The 18,888-nt window shown below is 46.3% G+C and overlaps 2 protein-coding genes across 2 annotated transcripts in view; both read left to right on the top strand.

Annotated features, from left to right (window-relative positions):
- The window catches only part of Rpl8 (ribosomal protein L8), a 309,715-nt gene that overhangs the window by 185,846 nt on the left and 104,981 nt on the right, over window positions 1-18,888 (top strand). The gene's annotated exons all lie outside the window — the stretch shown is intronic.
- LOC143424535 (tyrosine-protein kinase Dnt) overlaps window positions 1-18,888 on the top strand; it is a 77,439-nt gene that overhangs the window by 56,246 nt on the left and 2,305 nt on the right. Inside the window, exons 4-6 of the mRNA XM_076896663.1 lie at window positions 6,275-6,449; window positions 11,777-11,981; window positions 18,441-18,597. Coding sequence (XP_076752778.1) covers window positions 6,275-6,449; window positions 11,777-11,981; window positions 18,441-18,597 — 537 coding nt within the window. The remainder of the gene's footprint in view (window positions 1-6,274; window positions 6,450-11,776; window positions 11,982-18,440; window positions 18,598-18,888) is intronic.

Here is an 18,888-nt window from a genome sequence, read left to right as displayed (position 1 = left end):
TTTTATATTTCATGAACAGATCAGATGAGGGGTGGATCAGCATTTGGGGTGTGTTCAAAAAAACTTAGAGAAATTATTAGCTAACCATACTCTCCGCTAGAATACAAAACAGAATACTCAAAATGAATAGAAATTCAAAACTTTTGTAGCACACCATTATCAAACCAGTTCTAATATCTCTAAAACGTGCAGACATCTGCAGAATATACAAAAATTAAAATTATCTGAACTCGAATTAAAATATCTTCGTATAATACAAAGATCCATAAAACATACCCGTGGGAACGTCCGCTGACATTGCCGATGACACGCGCCGCTCCGAGTTCAAATCGAATTTTTGCGCTTAAGTATATCCGAGATCACGAGAAATCTCGCAGTTCTCCCGTTCAATCTTCCGAACGGCACGTTCCCGTCGAAAAAGCAGATACGATATGATGTAGAGACGTGATTCCCGTGGCAGCCGCCAAGGAAACATCCCCCGAGCCGGTGTCCGGAAATCGACAAGAACATCGAGTACCAGAGGAGAGGAAGAGGGAGCAAGAAAGCTCACGGTGGGGTGTACGTGCAGCAACTCACCAGACAGTTGGACGGAATCGGACTTCGCGTCTACTGGAAACTATACGTGTTTACACCTGCCATTGGGAAAGGAAGAGGATCGACGGGTGAACAAGAGAACGGATCAGAGGGGTGAAAAAGCATCGTTGGCTTCAGGATCGCAATTCAGAATCACATACTTCGTATCATCTCGCGAACTTTGCACGTCGAATTGATACTAGGAAATTTTCTTTAAATTATCAAAAGTCGAGAGAGTTAGAACAGAAGAAAAGAAACGAGAGTCGACACACGCCGATCCGAATCCAATTACCGTCGCGAGGAGACGCAACAGCGAAAAGCAATCCGGCGAATAAGATTGAATCTCATCGGGAGTGGATGTATTTAACGGGAGAAAGGAGAGACGAGGCTTGTCCTGGCTTGTCCCAGGATCGTGACGGAGAGCGTCGACCGCGCGGAAAAGCTGAGTAGAGGAGAATAAAGCGAGCAAGGACGGGAAACAAGTGGTGGAGCAGCGAGGCTGGCCAGGCGAGCATTATACTACTTGCGCGCGGACAGAGGTCCTCCTCCTCGCAGGAGACTCCCTTTTTTCTCGGCTGCCTGACCCTCGTGGCTGCGCTGGCCAGGGCTCTCCGACCTTCAAGAGGTCCTGCAGAGATCTGAAATCGTTTGGAGACCACTCGAAAATAATCGAATCTCGTCTTGCCCCTCCTTGGTCCCTACGGCTACGCGAGCACGGACGAGGGTTTGAAGAACGTCCGATGGCGGCCGCGTTTGCCGTCCCAATATCGCTGAAGAAGACTGAAAAGGGAAATATTAGTACCCTGAGCGATTTAAATGCTGCATTGTACGGGGAACTCTTGCTCGAGCCTCCCAGAAGTAGACGATGGGAACCGATACGATCGTCCTTTAAAAAGATCCTTGGGTGTTCTTAGATTTAATAAATCTGGAAAGTAGTATCGGTCTCGAAGAGAAACGAAGACCCTTTCTTTCGCAGGCTTTTATCGACAAACTCAGGCTCTAATTAAACGAATGGAATTTGGTATTCAAGAGGAAGTTTGGTCGTTCCAGAAGCGCAAAGCGGAGGAACGCTTGTAAAATGGGACACTGTGCAGTTTTATGGGTGTATAGGCTTGAAATATAACGAAGCGGCGGATCAACAGGCTATTCAGTGACAAACGAATAGAAATTACAATCGATGAGTTAATATATTCGGTTTCGTGGATCGTATTTTCCTTTCTTCTCGCAGTTATCATTTTTCCTTTTATTCGATCGTCACGAAGCATTCACGATGAACAAACACTACGCCATTGCAGTATTTATCGGGAATATTCGATACAGACGAGAGTCGGTACTTCCAACGAGCGCGATAATAATATTATTAAATCTCATTGAACGAGTTTTAATAATTACGTCGCGTTGTATGTTTAATGATATTTCGTCGAGGTTACAAAGTTACCAAGCGTCGAAGTATCACGGTGCAACCCGAGAACAGGAAACTGCGGATTAATCTTTTTTTAACAGAGCCCTGTTCACCGATAAATTGAAATATTCCTCGTAATTTAATCGCAGCAAATTTACGTGTCGTTGTGCGCGTAGTCGTATTATATTCGACGGTGAGAGAACATCAAACGTGCGATCGTGGATCAAGGATCGTTGTAGTATTATTGTTTCGGATACCGAGCATATTTTCCCTGACCGCAGCCATTGCGATACTCGTCAAGGTATGAGGCGAAAAGCTGTATAAACGATCGGATTATAAATTGATCAGCGTTTTTCATCGAGAAATCGATCGGTTCAAAAATGCACAGAATGGCAATTTCGATCTTTACGCGATTGTCTAATATCATCTTCGTTAATTTTCATTTTTATGTAAAATAAGAAAATTATTTTTCGAGTTGAATCAAGGTATCTATCTTTTTTAACAAATGTTGAAACGATATCGACAGATGTCAAAAAAACATTTTTCCATCGGATCTCTGCTTTTGTTCTACACGAGTTTAATGAAAACCTCCCACATACCTTGATATCGCGAGGCTCGAATTAAACACCGAATTTTTAATTTCTCTGGATGAAATTTCCCTTTTGATAACACGGTGAAAAACAGTATCGCGAGGATTAAATTAAAAGCCAGCGATCGTATTCGAAATGATCAGTTTCCGGCTATTAGTTTCACAGCCAAAACGCGCTTGGGTGCGAAATAAAAAAAAATCGAACGATCATGTTTGAAACATTTCGTTGAGCGATCCAATTGAAGGTCGTCGTTGAACGATCAATCGAATCGAAGACGGTCCTCGCGCGACGGAAGATTCGCGTTCGAGGGGGTGGCAAAATTTGTTTCAAGACGAGGCAACGGCGGGCTTCGAGGTGAGGGCCGTTTTCCGTTAATCCCGCAGGGACTTAATTCTGGACCTTCGTAAATCTCGGTTAAGGTTTGTTTGATGGCGTCGGATGGCATCGCCAGTCTGGATTTAACCGAGATACACCTCTCCTTCGCCATCGAACGCGCTTTCCCGACTTCGCGCTTAATCTTAAACCTTTCTGAGTTTCTTACCGTTGCGTCTGGCTAAGACCCGAGTTTTAATCGATCCCTCGGCCCTGGGTTCGACCGCCGCGGGCAAATTGATTCCTTTGTACCGCCGCCCGTTTAACCACCCTTCGACGTTTTTAATTAAAAATCGACCGTTGCGGTTTCTTTCGACGCGCTAAACCATCGCGTCGGTTGCAGCCCTCGATTTTTCGCGCCTCGTTCAAACTAGAAGTGTCGGATGCGTTGGAAATCGGAGCTTCGATTGAACATCGACGCAAACGAACGAAGAAACAAAGAGAAACATAAATTTGTATTACTTAAAATTTTAATAGCAGTTTATAATTTAATAACCAGTCGTATAAATTGTGTAAATACGGGCTGGGAATAGAGACAAAACGGAGGAGAGAAAGGAAACAGCGTTGACTTTAATAATACCCCGAATTCTCCACGCGCGAGACCTTTATCACCGCTCTAAATTTCGCGCGTGCGAACGTTCTCCGGCGCAATAAATATCGCTGGTTGCAGACAACAGAAGCTGCAATTATCCGGGGCCCTATTCTAACTGGGTCGCGGAAACAAAAACGAATAATTAAGGAAACGGGTGAACTTATCAACAATTCAATTAGCCTGGCTGCGGAAGGAGAGGATGAAACAACAGAAGGTAATGCCTCTCGTAAAAGCTGCTTTCAACTGCGATCACGCGGCCGGAAGAATGAAAACTGAAGTTTACTTAGAGAAAAGGGAGGAAAAAAAATAGAGAGGGAAGAGACGAGGAAAAAGGAACGTTCCGCCTTGGTCCCTGCCTCGCGGTGGCCACCGTGCCGAGTAACAACGGGGGGTGGGGACATTTTAAAAAGATGTCGAGGCCCGCCACCCTCCGCTGCAAATAAATAAGAAGAGATTCCACTGAGAAGTTGGACGCTGCGAGGGAAAACAGCCACGAGCCCGCGCGATTTATTTAACTTTTTCTTGCACCCTCGGCCCACCCCCAGCCCCAGCGCGCATCTCATCGCGCTCGAACAAATTCCTCCGAGTGTCTCGCGAGCCATACCGTCGTTATCGTGTAAAGCTCGTCCCTCCGCTTTTACGTTATTTATCCTGGCAACGGCACGGGTCCCGTTTTTCCTGCCACTTTGCCCAGAACCGGATGAGATAACGCTGACGGATAAAAAGGACACGATTCGTTACGTTACGTAGGTTAGGTTAAGTGCAACGCTCGTGTCGGCTCGGGTTCGTCAACTGTAGGCGTTTACATCGTTCCTTGGATTCTAGTCTTGTTGGAGGGAAGAGATTATCGTGGCCTTGTCTACGAGTGACTTTTTGGAAGCTTTGGAAGTGCTCTTCTTTTTAGTGCAACGACGAGAAGTTTTTACGATTATTAGGATGATTTTTCATGTCGTGCAAAATATAGAAAAATATGTGCAAATTGTTAAGAAACGTAGGATGAGAAAATGGTCGTGTCATATATGTTTCACTTCGTCATCGATCTTTGGAAGGATGGATTTTACGTAAACAGCGAAGCTTGGTGGTCCAGCAAGGATATATATACAACTACAAACGGACTGGCCCGCAGTCGAACTTTTATCTCAACTACACAGTAGAGTTCACCCCAAAAGAACTCTCCTTTTGGTCCTGCGCGGCGAAAAAGCGAATGTGCTTACTCACCAGAACCATTCATTTACCGGCAACATTTTGCAAGTTCCGGACGAGCGTTGCTCGATCCATCGCGAAGTCGAAAGTTCCCTTCGTCCGTGAAAGGCAACGTTGCTCGAGTAAATTCGGGGCCATTCGATAGTTTTAAGCACAGGAACTTCGCTTGGGCGTCCATTAAAAACGTCGAACAATTCAGATGGCCGTGAAGAATAAATAAATGTCGAATCACGAACAAGCTATTCTCGATTTACGGAGCGTAAACGTATTTCGAAAAATGAAAAATTGTCAGACAAGATACCCCAGGCAAGAAGCATAGAATTAACATGCGATGCTCTTTCACAAAGTGTACTCGGCTCACTTTGTTCCGCCGCTGAACAAAGCATCACCCAAGGGGTAAAAGCGCCACCTGCGTTACATACTAAACGCAGGCTTTTAACTTCGAACTTAATTACTCGAAACATATTTCTAATTCAGCCCTCGCTGCAAACGATCTACTCCCTTAGAAACGCGACTCGAGACAAAAAAGAAACTACAATGAAGAGAATCCTCCATTAATTTCAAAAGAGGACAACCACTTTCTCTTATTGCCCTACAAACCTCCCTCGATAGAACCACTAACCATTTTCGAGGGACCACCAGGAACGGAGCCATAATTTGACTCCCCAAAAAAAGAGACGCGGAATTTCCATTTTTCTTGTTTCTTTTTTTTTTAACATGGAAGCTAAGAGGTAGGGGAGTCAAAGCAGGGACGCTGCAAAGAGTTATGTAGGGCGGAAAACGCAAACGAACGTAAAAAGGAATCCGGCTAGGTCCCGAGGACCTCGCGCAAGACTGCGCGTCGTACGGGACCTCGATGGTCAGGCCTGGAGGGATGATTCAAAGGGATTTCCTTCCTTTCGAGTACACCCTTAACGTTCGATGTGCATAGGTACGTATAAACGGGCGATCGATCGCTGCGCGGGTCCCGGGTGTCGAGTGGGAAACGGTTCAATCGACAAAATGGATTGTCGATAGCGTAATGCGGCTCAAACGCGCTTTGTGGCCGTAATACAATTATTTTACGCCGGCAGAGAAGTCCGCTCATTAAATCGCGCGCGGATCTATGTTAATGGCCGCGTTCCTCTGTTATCACGCTGTCAAAGTCAGCCCCGTGGACGCATCGACGGACCCGCCACCCCTTTCGCGGCGATCTATGCATTTTTTAACGAAAATTTCGACACCGATTGATATTGTATTTCTCTGACCGTATAACAGCGCCGAGTACAGAGGGAATATAAATTTCATTTAATCGTTTCGCCGATAAAAGCACTTATGGCTGGGACTTTAAATTGCGCGGCGAGGGACGCGTTCGATATTGTCGATTTATGAGTTTTTCGGGGGGGCGAGCGATAACAGCGACGAGTACGCTTCTCGCGTTGATATTATTATCAATCGAATCTGAAGTTACGCATCGAAAATGTTATTCGAAATTGCGCGCCAGTTGTTGAATTTTTTTTTACCGTTAAATGTAGAAGAGGTATTTTGCGATCTGTGTTGCAGGAGTGCAAGCACCACCGAGGAACGATTCGGTCCGGTTGGAACCAGGACTCCTGGTGAACGGTGCAGGGGCACTTTACGTCGCTGCTACGTGTGCCTGCGCTTTAATACTAGTCGTTGGCAGTGTTGCGAGCGCGTTGTACATTCGTAACAGCAAGGCTCGCATACAAGAATCGCAGTAAGTATCCGAAAGCGAGACAAAAATCCCTAATTCCCCGGTAGAATTGCCCGACAAATTTATTCTACGCTAACGTAAACGAAAGTAACGCTCGAATGCGAGCCAGGAGTGGTTCCTAGTGCCGTGGAAGGTACAAATGAGCTCGAAACGGTCTCCCCTCTTAATTTAAATTTACCTCGCTATTCAACGAACTCGGCGAAAGATCACGCAAGACGTCGCAGCGGGCTGACAAGATGTGCAAGGCTGTTCACGTACCGCCAGGCGCACTCGGCTCTCCCGCTGGCAGCCTGCGAACGGAAAAGTCTTTGGCGCGTATCGCGCGGATTGTCGTGAATTCCTCGTCGGACCCCGAGAGCTTGGCTGCTCCGCGCGCTCTTCGACCCGGTTCACCCGTGCAGCGAACAGACACAGAAGGGCGGAGAAAGATTTGTACACCCCCGCGGGAAATTCATGGGATAAGCTGGATAGGAACTCGTCCGCATGAAATATCCTTTCAATAAGCCCTGGTGATCCGTCGGTCGCTTGCCACGGCAGCCGACATTTTATTGCACGGCTACACGGCCCCGTTCGAAAGAGGACTCCTGCGGGAGAGGATGTAAGCAGCGAATCCAGGAAAGAGAGAGCGATGTCGTTCTTTTCTATCCTGTCCTCTGTTCCCTCGACCCGGCTCGTTCTTTCCCTACGAACGAACCACTTGTCTCTTTTGCGGATGCACGGATTGGACCGGATAACTTCGACGTTCGGAAAATACCAGCGTTATTCGTATCGATCGTCCGGAATGGTGTTCGTCTCGTTTCATAGACTGATAATGGTATCTCGAAAAAATCTTTTAACACCTGTCACGTGAAGTATTCTTCTTCTTCTGTTTCTTTTTTTGTTATGTTTCTTTCGATTATCGTATACGTTTAGATTCAGATTCACTGTGTCTAACGTAGTTGAATCAATTTTAAAGTAGTTCGTGGACACATTGCGAGCTCCAATGGTGTTAATAGTTTAGTTTCGAGTTCATCGAAAATTATATCTGTAGTTTCCCCAGTGGTCCTGCAGCATGTTTAGTCTTGAATTTCTCTATAGTTACCTCAGTCAGGCACTAGGTTACTCGTCTACTAAGATATCTGACCAATGTTATTCCACCAGTTTGCAGTATTTTTAATCCTAGCGTTTTAAAGTGAAATTTAGTAATGTTTAAGTTAGACTCGTGATTAAATATCCCGCGTGGTTGGACCATTAAAAAACGCGTAAAGGCTTGCAGGCTGATATTTAGCGGGGTAACGACCGAGTAAAAATTATACATTAATGCGCGCTCGGAGGGGTAATCGTAAACTTTGAAGGATACCGTGATAAGTATCTGATGGTAGACATTATCTGCGCGTCGTATAAAGATGGTTCCTCCATCGAGCTTTTATAACCCATCTCACGGTGCATAAATTATTAGCTATACCCGGGGAAAAAAGTCTTATCCGCGGAGATTCCGGTAAAAGGAGATCCGAGGTAAAGTTTCAAGCAGAAGAGAGAACTTTTCCCTTCCTTGCCCTTGCCTCTCCATTTCCTTCTGGCTTTTCTCCTCTTTACACAGACTTGTCGTACTTCCTTTGAATATATTAGTTCCGCCGGAGACTTCCGGCATGTGATTTTACGCCCGATTTAGGAGAGAAAAAAAGACACGTAGGTGTACGCAATTTAAATTCGCGAAACGAAATCCACCCCGTCACATTTATCCCCGACGTTCTTCTTCGCGATTAATTAAATCGCAGTTCAACATTTGGTGCGTTCGTTGAAAGATTCGTCTCGAGCAAAAATTTTCGTGCATGTTAATTATTAGAATTTTGAGACGACGAATTTATAATGTTGGAATAGTCGAATATATGCTACACGCGAGAGCGAGCAATCGAAAGCGCGGGATCAATTTTTGCGCCACTCTGCGCGCAGATATCCTGCTGAACGCGTTATTGGATTAAAACCCTTATTAAATGTAATTCTAATTAAGAGGGCGCCTTTTGCAATACTGGCGTTAACGCTCGAGCGTACGAGAGATCTACTTAGCAGCCAAGCCTCGGTTACGTACTTTAATTACGCGTTCAATTGAATCCCCGTTTTATCCTGGCATTAGCGAGTTAAATACCTTGCGATCGCGATCACGCGATATTGATGGCCCCCCGCCATCGGAGGAAATTATGAAAATTAAATCGAAAGACAAAAAACATCCGGCAACTTCTCATCTCCGTCCCCTTTGTGCCGCCGCCTTTCCAATTTCCATCAAAGCGGACCAATTGTCCCCTGACTGGCGTTATTAAATCTTTTGAAGTTTCCTCGTCGCGAATTTTTCTTCAGGAGGAACTGGTTCAAGATCTCCCTTTGACGGCGGATATTACCGTCGGCCATTAATTTTAATACGTACCTCGTTTCTCGTCCTCTTCACTGTTGACGTTTGCATTCATTGCCCTATATATAGGATCTCTGCTGTCGTATCACGGAAACGCGTAGACGAATGCACGGTTATCTCGAGGAACGGTCCTCTGAATTTCTAACTCGATAAATTTTTCAATTATTTTCAGTGATCTCAAGTGTTTGCTTATTTCAATTTACCAGGTCCACGGTCAATCGTTAATGCAATTACGCGTTTCGACGCGTTGTAATCTATTCGATATTCGAATTTACCGTGCATCCAGGCACCAGTAATCGATCGTTCTACGATCGAAGTTCTATCATCCAAAGCCTCGATAGTTTAATTACAGAAATTCTAATTGCACACGAATTCCAATAATTTGGTTTCAAGTTCCCGTTCGCGAACGTGAAACAATGCAGCTTAAAATCATTTCTGAGCAATGTTCACTCGCTGTCTATGATTGTATCCTAGTTTATGCTAAAAAATGAAATCTTTTCTGAAACGAGAACTAAATGAATTTGATGAAAATCTTCTTTGCAACGCGTTCTAGATAATAGCTGCAATATTTCACCTCATTTCGCATCGTCGTAGACAACAGAAAAATTTGCATTCGAACCGCGAGCAAGGCTGAAAGAAAAAATCCATTTCTCAAAGTAACCGCGCCGCTCTATAAATCCTGCGAGAGCACCCTAAGGATCGTGGCGATCGCAAGCGCCGTAATAACAATTCGCAATTTTCATCCATCGAGCGGGCACTTTCACCGCGTACCCTTAACGGGAATATTTTTATGGAACGGAATTTTTATGAGACCGGCAGAGCGGCACCCCTCTTCTTCTCGCTGCTTCGTCCGCTTCAGGGAAATCTCGACGCGGGCCGATTGTCTCTCGAGGGATATATTAGCTCTTTGAGGCTCTCCAGGCTGATAACGCGGTGGAAAACGAGGCTTCGAGAGCCTTCCTTAGCCCTCGCACGCCCACGGGGACGGGGTTGCAGATTTTACATCCGCTCGCTCGAGTAAACACATCCCCGCTCATCCTCGCGTCCTCGATCTAGCACAAAGAACGATTTTGGGATTCCAAGAGAACACTCGGTTGCTCCTCGCGGCCGAATGCTCCCTTCGTAGCTGGAGATAAGGAATTTTTTTCTCTTCGGATAGGTAGCCTGTTGTACGAGTCTGAGCTGAAGTCTGAGGACAGGGGATGGGTCGCTAAGGGTGCTCCATGTAACTGATTCACAGTATTGCATTTTTATGTAAAATGTAACATATATGAAACTCGAAAGATTTGATATGGATTTTATTATTATTCTCAATGATGTGTTTTGAAGTTAAGTGACTTCTTGAATAGGATTTTAGAGGGTAGTGGCAAAATAGTGGAAAAATAGAAATCAGAATACAGTTTATAAACTTGCAATGTAACATTAACTGCACTTTTATTCCATTCCTGTCTCTCTCTTTGATTCCACTAAAACTGCTGTAAAATCGAACCCTCCGTGTCTGCTTGCAATATGTACTTTCACGTTACGCATCATCGTGCAAAAATTATGCCGCGTCTACGAGTCAGCGACGAAAAACTCCAGGAAAAAGGTAAACCGCGCCAGGCTACCGTTCGCACATGCACAGCGGAGCAAAAACGTGGTCCGCGGACTCTCGAACGCGGATGCAAGGAATCGCGAGTCCAGAATATTCGAAATCGATGCCGTCCGCGCGCTCGTCTCCTCCATTTTTGTCGAGTCGTGGCCGTACGCGGATTTACACGGACAAAACGACCGATAAAATCCAACGAAATATCGGAATTACCGCCTCCCACTCGAACGCCCTCGTAGCATTTTAGTTTTCCGGCTGCAGCCAGGGTATCTCTCCGTTTAACGCCCTCCTCGTCTCCTATCGTCGCTGCTTTTGAGGCCACCCGCCCCTGCGACCACCCCTCGAGCCTCACCGCCTCTAATATCCCCGCTGCAAAAGGGGAACCGACCCTCTTTGGAAATTTTTCCCCGCAGGCTAAGCGGTAATTTCACACGCTACGAGGACCTTCGACAGGATCGATCATACGGGATACGACGGCGGATGTACTTCCTGTCGCGTCGAGTCGCGTAGTCTAAATAGCGAGGGTGCATCAGATTCTTCGATCGACACGATTGTCAATTTTTCCTTTCTCGAATGCAGTCGATGTATAAGCTGCAATTTAATTATAAAATTGTGGAGAGATATTGTACAAAAGGAAAGTAATAATCGAAAAAATGTGTTACGTTGGGAAATGATTTAAAGAATTTCATTGTACTTTTATGTTTGTAGTATTTTGCGAACTGTCTTCGAAATATTTCGTAAAAATACAGGGAAACGCACGCCCAACTGGTCCTCGTGATTTAAAGCAGTCTTTAAAGTGGCGGACGTGTCACACGGTCCCCTCAGAAGACCGTTTCACATGTATTTTTATTACCCAGAAAAGTGCATCCGCTGGTCTCATTAAGAGCTCGTGGTATTGCGTTTCTCTTCTCTCTGTCACTCTCTGTTACACGGACTTTTAAATACCACTCGTACATTTACAGAAAGCAAGGAACTGAACAGAAAACTTTCAAACTTAATTTACTCATTCGCAATTACACATTTCTCTTTTTCAATATTATCAACAACATTAAACGTACAAACGTATTAACAATTCCAAAGAAGATAAGTGAAACTTGAACGACGCGACCATTATTCGCTTCGCCAAGAGCGCACTTTGGGAAGCTGTCAGAAATTCCAAAAATTACAGGTGAAAGGGTTGAACGATAAGGCAAAGTGCAAAGTGAGCGGAAGAGGAGCGGAGCAGCTGGGGTAACGGGTCGATTATTATTCGGAGGCGAAGCCCAGTAGGGCGATGCACCGCGTGTCGTGCATTAGAGAATTAATTAACCCCCGTGTATAATCATTAGGTGGTTACAGCCGCGTCTGTCCTTTCAGGAAAACACTGCCGTGCTGCAGCTATTCAGCGGCGGACACCGGAGGGCTACCCAGAAGTTCTGTTCTGGTTAGGGTCGACCCGCGTCCCGGAAGCGCGAATTCCGGAAGTTACGCGACCATCGCCGACCTCGAGCCACTGTACGCGAGGCCATGCGGTTCCAGGGCGAGCTACTACGCTTCCAGCCACGTGACGCATCTCAGCCAGGTAGGGGGCGCGCGAAAACGATTTCCGGTGGTGAACTTCCGCGTCCAAGGTACCGCATTAAGTATCCATGCACGGCGTCGGTCCCGCGTGGAACTTCCACGCCCGCTGAGACGCGGCACCGGTCGCCTGTAAAAGTTTAACCGATCGCGCGGCGGAACTCGTACGCTTTCCGCGCGCCGCGCAATATCCGTCCGCGTACCCGCGATCTAATAAATTTTATATTCGATTGAACGCGATGTACGGTTTTATGGAAATTGTACGCGGCTGGTTTGAATTTTTCACGGGCGCATTGAAATATTGAAACGAGACGCTCGCCCGGAGAGCTTTTAGTCGGCTGCCGTGCTACTCGAAACTGGGGAAACCGGCAGACGGCGTACCTGTGAATGATTAACCGTTATGTTCCCTATTGTTTCACGGGGAGAAGTAGAATTATTTTTTTACGTATTCGTTACGAGAGGAAAACGTTTCGTATTAAATTTATGTAATGGTTAGAAGGGACCGCAATGTTGTACTTTTATTACCGTTTAATTTCTTCTTTCGTTCCAATGTTAGCTTAGTAGATTAGTTCTGGGTCACACGAGAATTTTCGTAGAAGACACGCGATGCTCGTTTCTAATGTGGAACACCCGCGCAGTTGCGGCAGCCATTCGGAGGCATCCTTTACGGTTGGATGGCGCGGAACGTCTCAGGTTATTGTGCCTCCAAAATGGCGTATAATGGGTTTAAGAGCGACGAAACGGCTCGCGAAACAAAGTCGAAGCCAGGTACGGGAAAGTCTCTCGTTGCATGTCAGGAAATCCGATTTCCCCTCACCCGTTCATTCTCTCCCGGTTCTTCATCGCGAATTTCGTCTCGACTGCACCCCCAGTCCACGTTCCACGCGACGCTCCGTCTCGGTGCCGGAAACGGAGCCTAAGAGACGACTCCGTTCCACGGCTGGGCTCGCCCCGGCCAGTCCCGTCTGGGCTGGCGCGCGAAACGAGAAGCGCACTCGAAAACTTTATCGAATTTGCGACCGTAGGGGCCGCTTCCCGCCGACAACTTTCTCCATCGAGCCCTAACCAACCCCTTCGCCTCTTTTTACCCGGCTATTCCCTGCCTGCCAACCAACGACCTCCTCTCGCTCGCTGAAAAACGGTACACGTGTACAACCGTCTCCTTTTTTTCTTCCGCTTGATTTTCGGACTCTTCTTGGTTTCGCGGAGGCCTCCTCCATGGAAGGGTGAAAGTTTATCCTGAGAAAAAGAAAGATTTGCTTTTTTTTTGGAAAATGTGCAGGTTTTGATCTTAAGAGATTTTATATTTTAACACCTCTTGTTTATTTATTAGATTGGAGCAATTACAAAGTATTGAAAACATAGTGGAGCCTTTTTTTTTAATTAAACCGAAACCTGGTAATTCGAACCCTCGAGTCGATATAAATGCAAATACCAGTATTTCGTTAGGGATCAAGGGTTGCAAAGGGTATTTCAGTATAATCGTGCAATCGATTATCAATGCTCCAGCGAGTAATTAATAAAGCGGTTAAATCGAATTTTTGGCCAGCTTGGTGGGAGAAAGGAGGGACTAAGACAGGGGTCGTGGTTTTCTTCTCTTCACCTTTTCACCTGCCTCGCCTTGTTCTCCATTGAAGAACACGATCCCTCTATTCGCGTCCGCCGTCGCTTTCGAACCGGGCCGCGCTTCAGTCAGTTGATCTCTTTGATCGCTTAGAATTCAAATTTCAATGGGACCCAGGTAAATCGAAGGATATATGCGGGAATAGACGACGCGCTTTTGTTCGATAAGAACACTCCTTTCTCGATGCGACTTATCGAAAATTTGTGGCATCGATCGTGAACGAGTCCTCGTATTTCAGCGAGCCTTATCATCCTCTTTGTTGGTATTTTCCCGCGCCAATGCGAACCGAAACGTTCTCGAAATACGAACCACTACACGTTTCACCGATTTTTACTCACGTTTACTTCAATTAATTTCGCGAGAAAAATTTCATCTCGAAGTGCACAATTTAACATCGCTATTTTAAGAGTGAAATACATAACAACAAGATGGATACTCGTAAACTATGCAGTCTCAAACTATTTATTATGACACAGTCGAGAAAACACCCAGCACCCATCGCTGCGGGACCATTTGTTTCCCACGACGAAGAGCAGACGCAATCGAAGCGAGAACAAAGAAAACGAGAGGCGTACAGAAACAGAGATCGCGTAAATGTCGAATAAATATGCAACAGAGTGGAGGAAGTGCGGCGGAGCGTGGCGTCGATTCGCCGCGCGCGGAACGAGCGTTTTACATTAATTTTCCCGGTGGAAAAGAAACGAGCAGAGGCACCACCTGTGCTCTGACATTCAAAGCGGCGCTGGTCTCGTCTCCGGACGAGGAGGACGTAGGTTACACACGCGGTTACCTTCCTTCTCTGCGAGGACCCAGCCCCGCGCGGGAGACAGACGGGGTGGGATGGCGCGGAGAGGGCTGGTTGAGTCAGGGTGAAAGGTGGAGTGTAGCCAGAGAGAAACTGGAAGTGGGTCCTGTGATTGTTTCGGCTTTGATCTTGGATCAATTTACCGGGTATACGCCGCGTGCGTCTGAACCCTGCGTGTCCTCGTCTGGTGCGCCACCCCTGCTCTACCGTGGAACCGCCTCCTGTACCGCCAAGAACCGCGAAGGGAACGGTGTTTCTCTGTTGCCGCGTATTCGTAAGTACAGCAGAGTTGGAATTAGTATATAGTTGAGCATCTGAGAAAATCATCTCTGTATTTAACATAATTTCCAAGTTTCTTCCACGTCTCGACGTTTTCCAAATATTTATATGTATACACTCTGAGACATTTTGTTTCTTCCAAGATATCTCTTCTTCGTGTCGCAGGTATACGTGCATGTGTAATTAGGAGACTGCGAGGCATTTATCCTCCGCTGTAACCCACCCCTTCCTCCAGCTCGCGGTGCTAGATCGTCCGCGCGCGCGCTCTTCGAACTCACCCAGTCATGTAATCCAGCAACGTCTTATCCCTGTGTAAAACGATACGCTTGAGCTCCCGTTACTGAAGAAGCTATTACTGTACCTGTCTACCCAGAGATCTCAGGCGAGAGAACGAACGCGTTTTCTTCCACGATCCTCTCGATAGACTCACCCCTATCCTCCACGTTTCGAAGAAACGATAAAGGGAACGGTTGCGCCCAGTGCTGATCCACTGATCACACGGTGGAACTTGTTGGCATGCACAGGCCAGGTGTCCATACGAAGCTTGTTCTTTGTACGAGACTCCTGGAATCGAGGGTTCGGCGGTGTTATTGCTTTCAGAGGTTCTTTTCGGCTTAAGTCCTGGCAAGATTCGCGATGCAAATGTATACGCGTACCCACGTTGGAGCTTCGTATTATTTAAATAGTTGTTGCCGTTATTCATGAAGCTTCTAGGCAGGTTTTGAGTAACTACAGTTGAGGATAATGGAATGTCGTAGAAAAATTGGAAAACTTTAAATGTCGGAGGCGGAGAGCCAGTCTGTTGTAAGAATTTTCTTGGGCATCGCGATTCACTTTGCATCGCAAATGATTGGTGGATTAATCGAACTGTTCGAACGTTCATTTATTTCGATACTGTTTACGATTTTATGATTCTAGGATCAGAGTTTTCGTCACAATAAATGTCAAATTTCTTTTTCTGGATTTTATTGGAAAATAACCTCAGACAATTGAATCGAACGTTCGCACACGCTCTAGCGTGTCATCTGGTGAAACAGAAATGACGTACAGGATACACGGTCCGGCGAAAGGGTTGAAACGGCGGGTGGGATTTGGTAAAGCAGCGTAAGCCGGTTCTTTGATTCAAATTAATTCCCCCGGCAGGAACGGTATCGGCTGGCAACGCGCGGCGGATGGTTTAATGGAGTTAAATCGAGACCTGTATTATTCAAATTAAAAGTTTTCCCGCGAACGATGAGGCGGGCTGGGTGAAAATCGGGCTTTTAAAAGTTGCGGCCCCGACGGAAAACAAACGGCGACGCTCGGCGACGGGGCTCTCTCGATAAATAAAATCGAATTGCCGCGCGGCGTGCGTTCAGCGAAAAGTCCCGCCGGTGGCGCCGTTAAATCAATAGCCCGATTGTGATTCTACAAAAGTGACTCGTCAGTCTACGTGCATTACCACGCGGCTAGTCGGCTCCCGATTTCTATATTCGTTCATTTACCGTGGCAATTACCCGCGGCAGTTTTTTCAACCGTGAAACAAAAAAAGAGCAGACAGTAGGAGAGCGAAAAAAACAAAAATGGCGTTTGTTAATTATTTGCAGGAAGCACTGTTGCGAGCGCCAGGATACTTCTGTTTGCCAAACGCTCTCGGTGAACGGTATCGCGTGTATCGGAATCAATCACGAATAATCGCAGCGGAGAGAGTTAATATTTATTACTCATTTCCGAAATATGATTTCGCCGTGTTTACGTCATTTTCCATTGTCACCTGCGATATTTGCTCCCAATTTGCAATCAGATCGCGGAGTCCGTGTGTTTGCCTGGAGATAACAGGAAACATTTAACGCGAACAATAAAAACTTGCACGGAATTAAACGTATACAGAGTGCAAATATCTATACACCGTATCTGATTTTTGTAATCAATTATACAAATAAACATTTATATGAATACGTGAAAATTCGTTAAGAGAATAAGCAGTTCTTAAATGTAATAAGACTCGACTGACTTCGAACTGAAAGAACGCACCGCAGTGGATCAGGCGACAAGAGTCAGACAAGAGATTCGGCTGAGTAGGTATTCGCTGTACCGACTCTTCTTACTACTTACGATTCCTCGCGCTGAGCACTTTGTTTTCGCAGCGTGCTCATAATTCCTCGGATTGCAAGAAAAGCTTATTGCCAGTCGCACGTGTACTAATTAATTATCGCGACACGAACAGCGAGGAGGCATCCACTACTTTACCTTCCACAAGATTAAAATCGTTCGTCAACCATCGAAAAACTCACCCTCCCGCCCGCAATTTTAACCCGATTGTCAGTTAAAAATAAAAGTATCCACCATCCGTTTCTATTTATATTTATAAGCTCGTATATACCCCGCAACGAATACCGCGGCAGCCTTTATTCCGACACGCTGGCCGATTTTAAATTGTCTCATCGCGTTTTCATTTAACAAACGGGGAAGGGAGACGGCGAGAGTGAGAGAGGGGTGGACGTGGGCCGGGGAGAAGAATTCTCGCGCGATAAAAAGGCAAGGAAAATTGGAAAAGGAGGAACGTCGACGCGGATGGGGTTGGACGGGGTGGTTGGCGGGTAGAATGAAATCGACGAGCGGAACGAAGCACTGTAATGAAAACCAAGGGACAAAGAGGAAGGAGGAAACCGTAGCAAAGTTTTTCCGGTCCCGGTGCACAAACAGCCCCCAGTGCGTCGACACTCGTCCTCGGTAATAATTACAGAGCACGGTAAGCCGTGGTATTAGCCGGTCACGTTCTCGTTGAACGCTGCCCTCCCGTGTCGACGAATCGTTGAGTTACTCGTGGCCAAGCCCGAACCGAACCTGTGTCTCGTAATTTCCTTCTCGGCGAACGAACGATTCTATTCGAAATTTCGCTACCCCCTATCGCACATTTGCACATCTAATGCATATTTTAAAATATACAGGTTCTAAAAAAAAAAAAAAAAACGAAAGAAGTATCTTCCACAGTTCCATGGATTCGTAACACTTGCTCGAACAGAGCGCAAGCATTAATTCCATCGTGGTACCCCTTTTAGAATGTAATAGGCGGTCCGCTAATTTTCACCGCGCCGATGGTTTCCCAGCTGATTTTCGGTCCGCCGTAGTCCTCTTTTTTTCCTCGGCACCCTGACGCGGTGGGTACACGCGCGCACGCGTCGCAAACGTGCGTACAGGGGCTCGGGTGTACGCGTGGGCGCGTGGAAACGGTGCGACAGGGGCCGGAGGCAAAACTCCGGAAAATTGAAATTAATGAATAACCGAGTCTCCCTGCAGCCCTGTTTGCTTCGTGTCTGAGCTTTCCTACGCTTCGCAACGCAGGAACCAGCGGGAAACCATCGTGAAACAAAAGGGAACGCGGCTGCGATGGGAACGACAATATAACGATGGACGGAGATTCGAGGACGATGGGAAAACTGGTGCTGTCTCTCTCTCTCTCTCTCTCTCTCTCTCTCTCTCTCTCTCTCTCTCTCTCACTTTTTTTCTCCCCTGTTCACGATTCTTCTTGCTGTTCGAAGACATCGCGACCCTGTCTCGTATCCTGTTACAGGCGACGAATGCTTTTTTAATGAGTTTCCTCCGCCCACAGTAGGGGTAGGGAGGATTTCGTCCTGTGATCAATTATGCCGACCGCGCGTGACAATCGAGAGGGACGGCTCGTGCGGGAAGGGTTGCAAATTGTTTAGGAATCTCTTTGGTGTCTGGGAGCATCAGCTTTAATACCTCGATGTCGTGTCTTGGTTAATTTACAGTCGACTGATCCTTGTGAGAAAGCCAGGGCACTAGCGGTGTCGAGGTCCGCGTTGTACTGTCGCAATCTCGTGCAGGAGGGCACCTTCGGCCGCGTCTACAAAGGCACCTTGGAATTGGCTGGCCGTGAGCAAGAAGTCATCATAAAGACAGTGACAGGTATTGGCGTAGCCTTTGCACCAACCGTGCGTCTTTGGATACATCGAGATTCGTAAATGTTCATTATTTTTCATTAAGTTTCACCTTTAGTGAGAAAAATTGACGTGCCCTAGATTAACTACAAACGATAAAGCAGATAATCAAATATCTAGTTTTAATTTCTCGAAGAAGAACGAAAAGGGATGTGGAATGCTTTTTATCTGACGGTCGCTACTACTGACGATCGTTTGATAAATTCAATTTGAAATTTTGCGACAACGGATCGACGACGAATCGTAAATTGATAGACGA

This window comes from Xylocopa sonorina, chromosome 6, assembly GCF_050948175.1.
Source record: "Xylocopa sonorina isolate GNS202 chromosome 6, iyXylSono1_principal, whole genome shotgun sequence".
Lineage (NCBI taxonomy): Eukaryota > Metazoa > Arthropoda > Insecta > Hymenoptera > Apidae > Xylocopa > Xylocopa sonorina.
Note: the sequence above shows the minus strand (reverse complement) of the source record. Positions and strands in the feature narration are given on the sequence as shown.